The sequence below is a fragment of the Micromys minutus genome, assembly GCF_963924665.1.
Source record: "Micromys minutus genome assembly, chromosome: X".
In the NCBI taxonomy this organism is placed as follows: Eukaryota; Metazoa; Chordata; class Mammalia; order Rodentia; family Muridae; genus Micromys; species Micromys minutus.
Genome location: NC_137970.1, coordinates 72854455 through 72870311, shown reverse-complemented (window position 1 = coordinate 72870311; position 15857 = coordinate 72854455). Strand labels below are relative to the sequence as shown.

At 37.7% G+C, this 15857-nt stretch overlaps 1 protein-coding gene across 3 annotated transcripts in view; it reads left to right on the top strand.

Annotated features, from left to right (window-relative positions):
* The window catches only part of PCDH19 (protocadherin 19), a gene marked incomplete at its 3' end in the record, with an annotated part of 94304 nt that extends 79382 nt beyond the window's left edge, over positions 1-14922 (top strand). For all 3 annotated transcript variants that reach the window (XM_080910937.1, XM_080910936.1, XM_080910935.1), the window contains one exon: positions 14333-14922. In XM_080910937.1, coding sequence (XP_080767063.1) covers positions 14333-14922 — 590 coding nt within the window. The remainder of the gene's footprint in view (positions 1-14332) is intronic.
* Between the last annotated feature and the right edge of the window lie 935 nt (positions 14923-15857).

Genomic DNA, 15857 nt, shown 5'->3' with positions numbered 1-15857 from the left:
CATTCTACAAGTATGAAAAAGTAGAAACAGGAAGAAAGTTTAGTAAATTACTATTGAAGATAAATATTGGAATGCTGGGGAGATCTGAGACTTACTAGACACACATGTGTGAGTGCGCGCACACGCACACACACACAGAGACACACACACACTTTTGTTCAATAGCTGTGGGATTCCAAAGATATGGAAACATGCCTGCTGAGTACTCAGCAGGAAATAATAGATGCCTCCATCTTCCATCATATTCAACTGGCATGGGGAGGTCTTGTTGATATTAGCCATGTGTTGCCTCTGGAACTTCAAACTGGGACACCTATTAACAGTGTGCTGCACACTGTAATTGTAGCATGCACAGAGCATCCCATAACGTTTAGCTGGTGGATGCCTGTCTGATTCATTAAATGTGAGCATTATGGGTGCCATAACAGCACTGGAATTCCTGCAACTAAAAGGGAAACACATTGGGCTTGTACTTCATCCACAATCACTTACACTTAAGCTATTGATAGTTGATTGGGATCTGTAGCATTCTGGGTTTGTGCCATGGACTTCTAAACATATTTGATGGGTGGAACAGACAGGGAGGCTGTGGGTTTTGGCAAGCTGTGGCTCCCATTAGTCAGGCTGACTGTGTCTGACACTAAAGATTTCAATTCACCAAGATGAAACTTACTTCTCTGGGCTTTGGCTGATGGCCCAATGATCTTAACATGAAGGGCAAGAGAGCGCCAATGTTACATTAAGTTGCAAGTCTCCAATGAGCAAATAGTTGAGTAGTTTACTGAATAGTCTGTCCCCCCACTCCTTTTTGGAAAAAAAATAAAATTTATGGCACCTTTTTAGAAATTGAAGACGCTTCTTACATGTAAAAGTTTTTGGTTTGTAGCAAATGTTAACCATTCATTTTCCTTATAGGGAAATGTGAGCTTTTTCATAGGGTATGTAGACTATGTAAGTTAATAGTTAATATTCCTGTCCTTAAAGCTTTATCTTGTACATGGTGCTGCTAACATATCCTACTAAGGGCATTCCAGACACAGCTGTTTCTAATAATAGGAGGGGCCCCATAGAAATGTCAGGCATACTCTGAAGGGGCTTCAGTGGAAAGGAGGAAATGTGTTCAGAAAATGGACTGTTTCCATTATCTGTGGTTTTTCTGGCAGACACTCGCCCATTGCTATTGTCTATCATTGTATTCCTGTAGCTCACCAGGGTATGAGGTTTTTAGTAGAAAGTCTTGCTATGACGAGGAAAAGCCACAAAGCTGAAGGAAGAGAAGAACAATCTGAAAAGAGACTGGATGATGAGCGGATATTTTGGTCACAGCAGAAAGGAGCTGAATGCTATGAAATGGAGATAAAGGAGACGAGATGAGGACACGCAATGGGAATTAATCCATGAAAGTACTTATTATTTAGAGGTTCGATTAAGAGGTTCATTGACCAGCAGAACCTTCTTTCATGCAATGTCTATGAATCTGAGGAAGTTTCATAAAGGCAATCCAGTCTTAAATACACTAGGGGAGCTGGCAGTATATGCTTCACAGGGTTGTTCTGTCTAGTGCATAATCAGTCTCTATTCCCCAGCCCTAAATAATCTGTAGGATGTGGTCAAAAGAAAGTGAATACTACAAATCTGTGATTTTATCTGATGCAAATTCTTGAGCTTTCTTAAACAAAGGGAGAGACGTGAGCATCCTTTTTAACATCTACTGCTTTTGTTTTCTCTTGATAGAGTCTCACTTTGTAGCTTAGATGGCTTTAAACTTGTCAGCCTTCAGCCTCCTCTTACTCCAGTGATATCATTATAGGTATGCATCACCACAGCCAGCCACATTTACTTTCTCTGTAGCAGAGGCTGGCCTTGAAATCCTGCCACTCCTGCCACTACCTCTCCAGTGCTGGATGACAGATGTATACCACCACGACCAGTCATATCTACTTTCTGCACCATCTCCTTGACACCTCTCTTTAAATTTTTATGGCTTCATCAAAGCTCCCAGGCAACCACTGAAACATTTAGACGCTGTGATTATTTTTAATTTCAAATATTAGTCAGTGTTAAAGTTTTCTTTTTCTTCTGGATCTCCTGTGTCTAGCTGGGTGGCACAGAAGGAAAACCAGCTCTGTCTTCATTCCTCTTATAAACAGACATGCCTAGAAGGAAAGGTTGTTTGTAATTGTCATGCAGACCAGAAAACAGTCTTTCATTTCAGTCTGTTGAACAGCACAAAAAAAAAAAAAAAAAAAAAAAAAAAAAAAAAAAAAAAAAGGCTTGCAAAGCACTGTGTTTATGTGTGTCTTTTTAGCAGCCATTACACAAGAAATTAGCTTCATTCCAAAATGTTTTCCCACTTTTGTCTTAGTAAAACAATTACAATGAGTAGTTTGTTCAACTACCATAGATCTGCTATATTGGAATAGACAATAGAGTGTTAAAAATGTAAACTTTTCAGTTTGCATAAACTCTGTTCAAAACTTTGTGCTCCAAAGAGTACAAGATTTCCTAAGACAAGAAAATCTTGTCTCAGCACCTTCATTAGTGTTCTATAAGCATCTTACCCATAGAGTTATGCCAGCATTACAACTCTGTGTACAAAATACCTGAGTGTGCACTTATGCGTATGGGTACATATGCAGGCTATTTTAATGCCTCCTAAAATCTTCTGAATATCACTTTACCTGCTCCCTTCTCTTCGTTTCTCAGTTCTGCAGCCCAATAGATTGATTCATAGTCATAAAGATATAAATAGACCAACAGAAAAATAGATAAAAGACTTGGAACCTGTCTTCATATGTGAGCAAGTAATGCTCTTTAGCCCTTTAACTCACTACCATTTGCATTTTTTCAAAGCTGATTATTTCATCTGCACTTTTGATAATAAAGCAGATTACTTTCTGTCAACTGACAAAAAAATTTAAAAAATTCAAAGTTGAATTAAGGGGATAAGAAAGCTCCAGGGCCAAAGAAGCTTTTTCTATAATTAACAATTTCAATTTACTTTTAGAGTATTTATATGCTAAAGACCAACATTTCATGTTAAATACTTCTGTGCCACCCATGTTCTAGCTGCCAAATTGGAATATTAGAGAATGAAAATCCTGCAGGTTTCAATGAATCTTTCAATTCTCTATTCCCACTGCTCTCTTGTGTTTTGCACAGATTGCTTAGGGCTTCTCTTACCACTGCATGGCATTTCCTTATTAGCCCCATGTTTCATAGATCCAGTCATGAAAGATACACATTTAACTAATAAGGGGAAAATGCAGTAAGATTAGAGTTTAGTAGATGCAATGGTTTAGAAAAATGAGACTATTTCAAGTGTATTTGCAAATGGGCAGAAGATTTAAATTTATGGTTCTGGTTTTATTTTTCCATAATCTTTTAATTTGTTCTGTTGTTTTAATTTGTGACTACAAGTAATTGTTAAGTAGGGGTATAGGTGGCAGTGTGGAGGGAGCACAAGTGAAGGAAACTGGAGGAGTGGATTTTGTTTCTATAATCTCGGCTTACTATGCATCAGTTACTACCTAGCTCTTTCTTGGACTGTGTCAGAGTGGGTATAGGTGTGAGTTGACTCAGGAAAGCTCTCATAACTGTGGCTCAAATAGATAGCAAGGCATCTCTAATGCTCTATGGAACCACCATTTTCTGCGTCAGTGAGGAGTTGGTAAAGGGGATCGCAATGGAGGTCACAGTGAAGCATTCGTTAAAGGTAAAAGGACCATTTCCTTCCTGACAATATCCTAGGATGGATGTAAGGCACCCTCCCAGTTTCAAACTTCTTCAAAGAATAGATGAATTGGTTTATCTTATGAATTTGTATAATTGCTTTTGAGGCAGCACCTAATAAAATACAGCCTGCTTTCCTCTAACTTGAGCGATTAAGTGAACAACCCTAAAAGAATAATTCTGTCCTTCTAAAGAAAAGCGCCAAAGAAGAAAAATTGAGTATTGTCCATAAGAGATGGATAGTGACAAGTAAACAGAAGGTGACGTTTGATCCCTTCAATTTTGCTATTCATTATTCATACTTATTATTCATAAATTCCAGCACAAATGTTAGGTCTGCACCCCAGTGACACATTTGCATTTATTTAAACTTGATTTCTACCTAGTTGTGCAAACAAGGATTTCACGAGTTGGGTGATTTCTTTTGTTGCTTATCTTTTTCATATACTCACTTCTGCATCTTTTACATTATTATCTCTACAGTCTATTTCACTATTCTACCCAAGATCCCCCCGAAAAATTACTTCCAACACAGAAAAGTGATATTTGAATATATTTCCCTAAGGCAATCAATTTACTTTTAATTTGTCTGGAACTAAGCTTTTCTTTTTGCAAGAAAGAAGGCTTGAAACTGCTATAAAATTTATTAGCTTGCAGGAAGATATCTGAAATGAATTTTTTAATGATTCTGCTGTTTGCTGTACCCAGAAGCAGTGTCATCATACTGCAGCATTCCAGATGGAGCTGAAGCCACACTGAACCATCAAGATAATGCTCACATTTTCTACCAGGCTTCTGTTGGTAACAGATCCTTGGTAGCTAACAGACACCAATACCCCAACATTTTTGCTTCCTTCCAGTGACCATTTCTAGTGACTGCTATGCAGCTAAAGGCATGGCACATTAGCTCTTTGAATCATTGCAAGAGACAATGGTTGGTTTACTGAACATTATGTTTTCAAAGTCGAAGGAGTGATTGGAGAATTACTAATGCAGTCTTTTAACTTCCCCAGTCAGTCCCAGGAACGGTTTGCTTTTACAAAAAAAAAAAAAAAAAAAAAAAAAAAAAAAAAGACTCTAAGGAATCTGAAAGTTAAAATTGCAATATGTTTATTGACTCATGGCCAGTATTGTACTTTCCACAAAACTTGGTGTCCTGGGACTTAACTGAAGGAAGTGTCAGTTCCTGTTAAGGGGAACACTGTTGTTATATGTTCCCCCCACGTCCAACATTAACTTATCATTTAAAAATGGAAGGTTTTTTTTTTGAAGTGTTGGACGTAGAGCCCAGCATCTCCCCTATGCTAAGCAAGCACTCCCATCCTCATGCTACAGCCCACACTGTGCAATGACAAACATTTTCCCCCTGGTTAACAACGCAGCTTTTTTTTGCTTTATCTGCCAACATTACTTACCCTATTCTTACTATGTGTTTCTTGTCTCAGTCATCCCAAACTTCAAATCTATCACAATGCTGCTTTTGCCCAACTTCATACTGTACTGGTGGTTTTTTATATTTTTCTGGAAATGAATAAAACCAAATTACAGCTAAGTTTAGGTTCAGAGCTCCTGGTGAGCATGACGTAAAGATTCCACTTTGCCAAGAGCATAAATACTTTCCGAATGTGTGAAATGATCTGGCTGTGTTTAATCTACACAAAATCAAACAAATGGATTGAAATCTTCAGAGACATGACTAGGTGTTGTAAGTAAGATTCACACTAGCGTGGACTAAGGGACTTAATTCTCTGAGAATCTTACAGTGAAATGCTTCAAAACAGTCCCATATCATTCAGAGGTGCAGAGTCCCAAGTGCTTCACAATGTAGGGGACAGTTCAGTGACCTTCTGTGTCATCTCATATTTTATCTACCAAGATGCCTTTTCAAATAGTGTCTAGGCACTTCGATGATGACCAGCACTTTGTCACATAATTTTTTCCATCACAGAAGACAAACACAAAGGTCCCGGTCCACTCCGTCTCTGCTTATCTCAGTCACTGTCACCACCACTTCCTGTTTCCGTCTCAGTGTTCTGGGTAGCCCTTTCCTCTAGTTCCCTGCTCCCCATGAATCAGCACACATGATTTACTCTTAGACACATCTCAATATCTGTTCTTTATGGATGAAATTGAATTGAGCACCAGGACAAAAATGAAAATGCCAGGAACTAGAGTGACTGCCAAAATTGCAACTTAGATTGTATGAACTGTGCATGCCATACTGTCACCTGTCATAAATATTAAATTCTCAAACACTTACCCTTCAATATGTTTTAACTCCGTGTCTTCAACCAGCTCAGCACTAAAGATTCCATTGAAGATGATTCAATTGCTTTGCATTTTGAAAGGTCCATCTTTTAAATCCATTTCTCTGTTCCATCGTGGTAAGTGAATTCCAGGTGAACAGACTGTGAATGGGGAGAGAGGGTTTATGTACCATTTGGCACCAGAGGTTGTCTGTTAGGTGGCACTTGATACCTAAGGCTGATCTATCAAATTGTCTGGGGCAAGGCTGGGATTCATCTGTCTTTTCAGCTGCCTTCCCTGTGTCAAGCCTAAAGCAATCTTTATAGAATCCCCAATGTTTATTAACCTGGCTTTTCTTTTTCTCATCTTGTCACTGGTTTTGGCAGCATCACTTTGTCATACTCAATAACTTTGTTTTGACACTCCATTCCCACCCTGGCCCTTCTCCAACAGGAGCTGTGTCTCTTCTTCTTTACTTCATAAAATTTGGGTCCCCTTAACTACATGTTAAGCTAAATTACGAAAAAAAAAAGATGGTGTCCGTTTGACTAAAGGAGCCTCTTATTAGCCTGGCATTTCTTAATGTGTATCCCTAGATAAGTGAAAAATAGTCAGGAATGGTCTCCATGTGATAAGACTGGCTTGTGGGGAGCACATTTTGACATCAAATAATAGCATATCAGTATTTTCAAATGTCAGTCACAGCCCTGCTACCCTACTGGTTCTGTCTGCTGTGCTTCTGAGTATAGCACTACAGGGAAGGCCTCTAAGAAGTAGGAGGCTAGGAAAGTGGAGAACAAAAATGAAAGATTTAAGGAAGGAATAAAGGCAGAAGGGAGTAAGACACAAATAGCTGCTGTTAGTATCATCAGAATTAGACTGGCTGCAGGATGGCATAGTACTCCTGGTCCTTAACACTGGAAAGCTATCTCAGCCTTCATGCATATCTCATGCATGTTGTTCAAAAGGTATGCTGTCTTGTGTGGCTAATTTTCTACTTTATGAAGTGGTTGTAATTCACTCCCCTATGGCTGTGAGTTGTCCTCAAGTCTTCATTGAATTATTGCTAGATAATTAGAAGAGGTACTTTTCTCCTTGTATCTTAACATCTAAGGAAAGCCAGTTCTCAAAATATCAATCAGATCTAAGCAAACCCAGAGTGTCTGAGTCGCACACAGCGTTTCCTGCTCTTTGCCCCTTTTCAACATTCCTGTCCTGCCTTCTTTTTCCATCGAACTCATTAGTACTCTGAGTGCTTTGTCAAGTTATAGACACAGAATAGATGCCCTTTCTTTGGATTCTGAAGGCCTTGAAAGTGCTTTAGGAATTCTTTCTTGAATAACTCTTCCTTTTGGTAATTCCCCTGCAAAATAGATTGGTACATGAACATTGTTATGAAGTCTTATAATATTTTTTTCAGTGATATCTTAACTAATGTTGCCAGAATAAATGAGTTTCGCCTATGAATTCTCTTATAAGATATGAAAAGCTTATTTTAGGTTATATTAGTTTATATTTTATGGTAATCAATGACTTTTTCTTTTTAATTAATCATTTTATTTGTTTAAAATTTTAAATGTTACCACCCTTTTTGGTTTCTCCTCCATGAACCTTCCACTTCATCCCCCTACCATTTGCCTCTAAGAGGGTGTTCCCTACCAATTCACCCACTCCCACCTGACCCCTCGAGCATCTCCCTTCGTTGGGGCATCCAGCCTCCACAGGGCTAAGGGCCTCCCTTCCCACTAATGTCAGATAAGTCCATCCTCTGCCACTATGCTTCTAGAGCCATGGATCCCTCTATGTGTACTCTTTGGTTGGTGGTTTAGTCCCTGGGAGATCTGGGAGTCCGGTTGGTTGATATTGTTGTTCTTCCTATGGGGTTGAAGAACCCTTCTGCTCCTTCAATCCTCCTAACTCTTTAATTTGGGTCCCCAGTCTCAGTGCAATGGTTGCCTGTAAGAAAACAGTGTTTAATATTTAAACAACACATTGAATTCATAGATAACACTATTAAACTAAGTTAAAAATTTTAATTTACCACAGTTTGGTCCCTGCTAACTATTTTCAAGATAGGAAGCTTTCATGTTGAAGCAATTATATTTTAAATTGGATGTCAAATGCATACTAGATCTCTTTAAAACTACCCCAAACCACTTGCAAGTTGACTAATGCTTTTTCAGTGTCATTTTTATTGCCTTTGACAAAGTGACACACAGTACTTTATAGGTTTCTAAACTGTTTCTATTAGCTAAAACATTTATGGCAAATTATAGGAGTTGCTTCAGTGGCCTGTTATCTTGAGGATCAATCTTGAGTTCTTTGTTTTTCTGTACATTTTAATTATTCCATTAGGTTAAACTGTTACCTAGAGTTTCTCTGTAGTGGCGTGTTTTTTTTTTTTTTTTTTTTTTTGTGTGTTTATGTTTGTTTTTATTTTTTGGATTCTTTTTTTGCTAATTTTAGTAGGTAGCAGAAAAACCACACTAACATAGTTTTTGCTTATCCAGAGCTTTAAAAAGCAAGCAAAGTATACATGACTTAAATAATTACAAGTGGGATGAATGCTATGACAGAGAGGTTCTATGAGCCCTATCTTAGTCTACCCTATCATTTATTGATTCCTTAAGAAAGTGAGATTCTAGTTTGGACTTCAGGAATAATGTTATCCACCACGACTTGTGTTCATGTATTGGAAATGAGGACTCCACCAAAGAAAATGAATGGTCTAAATAAAGGGGAGTTTATTTTTCCTTTTACATAAGAAGAGTTCAGCTCAGAGAAGGTGGCTATATACTTTTAGCATCTCAAGGTCCTTATATCTTTCTGTTTTGCATCTAATAGGCTCATGATTTTCATCCTTAGAGTTACTGCGTTGCTATTAAGATAGATATTGCAGCTATAGCCACTATAATTCTGTTCCAGGTAGGACAAAGCAGGAAAAATAAGGTAAAGTTATTTGTAGGCAGTCTTTTACATCTCTGCATCAGATGAATAGAAGATACATAAGTGGGAACAATGATCAAAAATTGTGTTTCGTTCAAAGCTACTTTTTATTTGGGTGTATATGTGTGGGAGTACATGCCACATGTGTGCATGTACTCATGGAGACAGAAGATGGCATCATATTTCTTGGTGCTGAAGTCACATCCACTTCCCAACACCTCACTTGGGTGCTAGGAGCCAAACTACTGTCCTCTGGAAGATCAGTGAATGATTTTTACCAGTGGTCCATCTCTCCTATCCACTCCAAATTGTGTGTTCTTGATTAGGCAAATGTGACCAGTTTTCATGACATTTACCTTCTTTATAATCTTTTCAACAATGTTCTCCACTATACTTTGCAGAAACTGACACTGTTTTGGTTGTACACTGTCTTGCTCATGGTCTGATGTAGAGTAAGTTATATAGGTATGTAATGGTACAATTCAGAAAGCTTTTCTGATTAATAGATCACTTACTTGTATGTTGAATTACTGTTGCTACTTAGAATTTGCAGTAGTTGGAACTCACTTATCTTTTCCTATTTGAAAATGGCTTCTAAAGAGGTAACACAATACTCTTGCAACCATAGCCTCGAACTACTTTAGTGTTAGAGTCTTTGATCATTAAGATATTTGAGATAATGCACTCAAACTTTGAATCATAATGAAGTACTAATGGTGTTGGTGACCACATTCATTGTAACTAGACACATCTAGAAATCCAACAGAGCCTTTTAGCACCTCCTCTAGTCTTCCAGGACTCTGAAACTTTTAGCAAAGCCTGAGTTGGCTTTTATTACTTTGGATGAGACCATGGGTATACTCTATTATTGAAGCACATTGATTGCCTTTATCTGAAAAGACAGCTGTTTTATTTATCAAAGACAATGGTAATTGCTGGACAAACTTTTTTTGTTTGTATAAAACAACATATTCTGGTCTTTTTCTACTTGAATTACTTATTTATACATCACAATATAATTACTGTTGTTTGTTATACCTCTTACATCTTTGCAAAGCTGATGTTTAGAGATTTATTTGTTGTTTATTTTTTATTTTATATTTTATTTATTTGTTGCCAGCTGCTTGGAAATTCTATCATCAAAGTCCTGACAAAAACAACAACAGAATTATTGATTACTGTGTAGATTTTAGGAGCCTTATCCCCTACTTTCCTCTTTCTTCTTCTCCTCCTTCTTTGCTTAAAACAACTACAAATTTATGTTCCCACTTTGATTTCTCTCTCTCTCTCTCTCTCTCTCTCTCTCTCTCTCTCTCTCTCTCTCTCTCTCTCTCTCTCTGTGTGTGTGTGTGTGTATGTGATATTTTAAGGCCTGGTGATAACTTCAGAAGTAGTGGGGACTAGCCTACAAATCTGTCAACTGTAGTCATATATATGTTTGAATTAAAATAATTTGCCTCAGGGCTAAAGATATATCTCAGTGGTTAAGAGCAGTTGCTCCACTTGCATAGGACACATGTTCAACTTGCAGCACCCACATGGTACCTTCAAGTCATCTGTAATCTAAGTTCCAGGGAATAGCCAACCCTCTTCTGGCCTCCTCACATTCCAGGCATGAACACAATTCACTTACATAAATAGAAGCGAAACATTCATTCACATAAAATAAACAGAAATACATATTAAAAATCACCACCTACCTTCATTCATCTGCACATGGCAATGTGTTTGAATCATCTCAAATATATTTGGATTTTAGAATTTTACACTTTTGCCTATGTTTAGATAAAAATGAAAGAAAATATCAAATCACACATTTGCTTGTTTAGGGGATCCCAAAGAGGGAATTGGTAAGTCACTAGGATGTTTAAGCAAGAATCAGTGCTCTTCCTATTTTTGAATGGGTAAAACAAAATACTGCTCTCCAGTTTCATACCTCTGTTTCACATCCAGCTGTTCTAATTGTTGGCACATAATCCTTTCCTATATTAGCTTTTTTTTTTCTTATTTATTTTCTTCTTTTTTATGCAGTCTATCTTTGTTTATATCAACAGGGTGGTATTTTTCTTGTGCTGTTTTGATGCTTGATATTACAGTGAATTTCTTTGCTAAACCTAAATTAAGATTTGGAATACATTTAATCAGTCAGCATCAACCATGACTACTCTTATGTAGAAAATAGGAATAAATATTTTAAGATAAGTAAGACTTTATTTTAATAATACTGACACATTTAATAATATTGTTTTAGGAACAAAAAATAGAATTATCTTTGTATTCTGTATTTTTTTCCTGATGACTTCTGGAGATTTTTGCTTTGATTTATACAAATGAAAGTCAATTATTGAACTGTTTTTTCACTTTTTTACCATGTATCCCATCCCCTAAAATCTGACACTCAATTTTATAGGTGTTTTCTGAAGAGTTATAAGATAAGTTTTTATTATTTAGAAAACACAGAAGCTGTAAATCTAGTAGTGCTATTACAATCCAGGGTATCTTAAAGAAATAACAGGATTTAAATGAAACTGACATGAGGTATAGCCACATTTTCATCATTTTGTTTGGGGTTTACACAAAGTGTCTTCTTTGCATGTATAAACATATCTCCATTACTTTTTAATTTTTATGCCTTCCCATGAACATATGAATGTTGAGTTGTGATATGGTATTAGATGACATATTTTGGAGTTTACAAGGAAGGGGGAGAGAAAGGGGTTTGATAAACCCTTCAGGTTTTCACATGCATGGCTATTCATGCAGTCATGATCTAAAACTGTGCTGGCATTTGAAGAATTGTCCTCTCTCTTGGACAGGCATTTTCCTGTTGGTAATGATGCTCATTTGTTATTGGCTTTCAAATATGCAAAATTCTGAGTGCTTCATTCTTAAGCACTGAAATGGTTCAGAAAATACCCATATTAAAGATATTGATAATGTTTTTATCCAGGTTTTTTATTCTTTAGTCAGATTTTAAATAGTTTCAATGAAGTCATGTACTGTGTCCATCATTGTCTTCAAATCTGGACTCAACATGGATGAAACCTTTGTCTTATAACTTCTTCCAGTGGCTTTTCTCTCCTTTGCCTTTTATTTGTATTTTTAAAAAAATCAAAAAATATCTCTCTCTCCCTCTTCCTCCCTCCCTCCCTCCCTCCCCCCATTTCTCACACACACTTGTACATGCATGCACATATACAAATGCAAAGGCAGGTATGTTATCCATAGACTGATTTCAGGCAAACTACTTAAGTTGCCAAAATGGACTAACAACATACAGTTCTGATTTTCTTCTCTCTCTCTCTCTCTCTCTCTCTCTCTCTCTCTCTCTCTCTCTCTCTCTCTCTCTCTCTCCCTCCCTCCCTCCCTACTTTCCCCCCCCCCGTGTGTGTTTGTGTGTGTATGTATGATAGACACACCTATATTTAGCTCATATGCATTCATGTATGAATAGCTTTTGCTTTTGTATTTCTTCTAGCCTTCTTACCTCCTCCAATCCTAATCCAAGGTTTTGTTTTCATAAATGTTAAGCTGATCATACTGTGAAGCATTGTTCAATTTAATGAAAAATTTCAGTAGGTCATCTTTACATAGGAATGTCATAAACATCAATGAAGCTGTAAAACTGGGGCTACAAAGAAACCCATTTGAATCCATGTTTACTCAGTGGTCAGGCATATATGTTAACCCTGTACTCATGCTTTGATAAAGCAATCTTTATAGAAAACCTCCTCCTCTGAGAGCCAAACAAAAGACTTAGCCCTGAATATACCTGAGCTAAAATATAGAAGTATGCTAGTCTAATAATTGTGGATGTTAGCTATTGAGATCTTCTGTGGTAGGATTAAAGAGGTCAATAAAATATTTTTGTAGTAACATAAAATGGACTGTGCATAGTTTGAGGGTGAGCTGTGGTGTTTTATTGTCTCTATGTAGCATGTATTATTTAAGTCAGTGTAAGAAACACTTTGATCTACTTCTCATTTCTTAGAGCCTTGAACTCCTCTTTGTCTCCCAGATCCTCTCAAATGTACAATAGGTTATTTTACCATGTAGTCCCACTGTGGCACATTAGAACAGTAGAAGCTATCATGCTTCTTAGCCTACTTCTATGACCCCTGACGCTTGCCGTTCCTTGTTTCTACTAGCTTTTCTTTTGTAGTTTCCCTATATGAAGGACGACATGTGGCAGTTGGTTTTACAGTTGTAGCTTATTTTGCTCAGTGTAGTCCTTCAATTTCATTTACTTTGTCTCAAAGGATAAAATTTCATCTTCGTTTATGGCTATGTCATTCCAGTAAGCAAATATACCATGTGTTCTTTATCCACTTATCTGTTGGTGGGTAACTAAGGTGATTCTGTATCTTGGCTAATGTCATAGTAAAATAATATACTGGGTTTTGCAGGGATCCTTATGATTTTATTTTCTCTGAATATGTGTCAAGAAATGATAGGTAGATAAGATGTTTTTTCATGTTTTAATTTATTTCTGAGGATTGTTCTATTTTGTTCTATCTAATAGCTGGTATAATTTGCATTCCTATTAGCTATGTATATTTCATTAGAAACTGGGTCCTTAATAAAAGTGAAGATTAAAGTTACTAGGGAGAAAAGGCTTATTTGTAACTAATTAAATGATCCCCAACATATAAGGTGTGTGTGTGTGTGTGTGTGTGTGTGTGTGTGTGTGTGTGTGGTGTTTAGGGTTAATTGAGGCTTGTAAGTTCTCTGGAAAGGAAGGGATCATAGTATCATAGTATATTGTTTCTGTTGGGAAATTTAGTCGTGGCAATGTCACAATCTTGACATCTCTTGAGTTAACTGATGGACAGAAAGAAATTATGTATTAGGCTTTCACAAAGAATGCATAGTAATCTAAATGGAAGTGCCTTGTATCACTGGATAAGGTAGAAAGTTGTTGACAGTGTTTCTAAAAATTATGGGAAAGCTTCTTTGATTTAGTGAGCATTGGAATCCCACTTTGTTCCCACTGTTCGGCCGAATACAGTTTCAAACACGGGTGAATTTTAGCAGGAGGTGTGGATAAAATTGCTGACTCTCCATACCTTAGCGCTCAGGACAAACCTTTAAAAATATATTTTCATCAAAAGATATTTTTTCATCACAACATGTTTCTCTTTAGGATTTTTGTTTTGTCAGCAGTGGGAATAGCAAGCAAGGACAAAAAAAAAAAAAAAAAAAAAAAAAAAAAAGAGGAGCGTTTAGAAGGAGATGTATAGCTTTTTAAAAATCTATTTTTTCCACACTTATCCCAAAAGACAATAAAGGACTGTCCAAAGTGCCATTTCTCAAAAGGACTTGTGGATTTTGAGCAACCAGAACTGTGTTGATGCTGTGATTCCTGGGAAAAGCTGATAAAACTGACATCTTCTTTTTCTTCTTACAGACCAGAATGAAGGATTTCATTGCAGGGAAGAGTGTCGGATCCTTGGCCACTCTGATAGATGCTGGATGCCCCGGAATCCCATGCCTACCCGCTCCAAGTCCCCTGAGCACGTGAGGAACATCATCGCTCTGTCCATTGAAGCTACGGCTGCTGATATTGAGGCTTATGACGACTGCGGCCCCACCAAGCGGACTTTTGCAACCTTTGGAAAAGATGTCAGTAGCCACCCAGCTGAGGAGCGGCCCATCCTGAAAGGCAAGCGGACTGTCGACGTGACCATCTGTAGCCCCAAAGTCAACAGCGCTATCCGGGAGGCGGGCAATGGCTGTGAAGCTATTAGCCCTGTTACCTCCCCACTCCATCTGAAGAGCCCTATGCCTACCAGGCCTTCCATGTCTTACACCGTTGCCCTGGCTCCTCCAGCTCATGATCTGGAGCATCATGCCAACAATGGTGCCTCTCGTCCTTCTGAAGCTGAGCCCCGTGGAGCCGACAGTGAGAAAGTCATGCATGAGGTCAACCCTATTCTGAAGGAAGGTCGCGATAAGGAATCTCCTGGTGTGAAGCGTCTGAAGGATATCATTCTCTAAACCCCCCCCCCCCCCCCCGGGTTCAAAGAAGAGAGAATGAAACCACACTGGCTAGTGAAGATTTAGCAGCTACTCATTTTAATTGCTCACCAATGGTTGGTTCTTGAGTGGCTGCATTGCAGAGCTTTCCCTAAATGTATTGTGTATAAGTGACTATCATTCTGTGACAATCCCTCTCGTTTCAACAGGCAGTAGGGGTGTTCAGTTGGAGCAAATTAGCTTTGGCTTGAGTTGTTCGTGGGGCCTTGATGTTGGAGAAACAGAGGCAAATTCAGTTGTGAAGAAGTATTATGTATTAAGTGTTTGAATTTATATATTTTTATATGTCAAAATGATAATATAAATTACCATTGTTTGTGAAGAATTACATTTAAAAAAAGCAAAAAGAAAAAAAGAAAAAAAAAAAAAAAAAAAAACAACAACAACAACAAAGCTCCGGACACCTTTAAGAAGCTCGCCACGGTTTTATTTTTATTTTTATTTTTATTTTTGTTTTTGTAGTGTAGACAAGTTACTGGTCATTTATTGTGTACTATTCATTGATTCAGTGATGTGAAATCGAGCCCCCAAAAGGTTGTTTCTGAAGCTCGAGTACTTTCCAATGCCGCTACTTTGCTGTGGTTGCCCCTGCTTTAAGAACCCTTTTGCTAGCTGTGCTCTTGTTGTATTTGATATTGCAAATTGCTATGTGTGTGGTGATGGCAAAAGGCTTTTAAAGGTTGATGTTTTCTTTTCTTAAAAAAATAATAAAAATACAGATAAAAACAAAATGCTCACAACGGAGGCAGCAAACGAGTGAGCGACACCACACCTAGAGGTTGAGGACTCGGTGAATACTCACATGGTTTCACTCCATGGAGGGATCGCTCACCACCTTGCAGAGGATTTCTCCTGCCTTTTCAGTCTTCTGCCTGGGTCTGTGTTAGATTATTGTA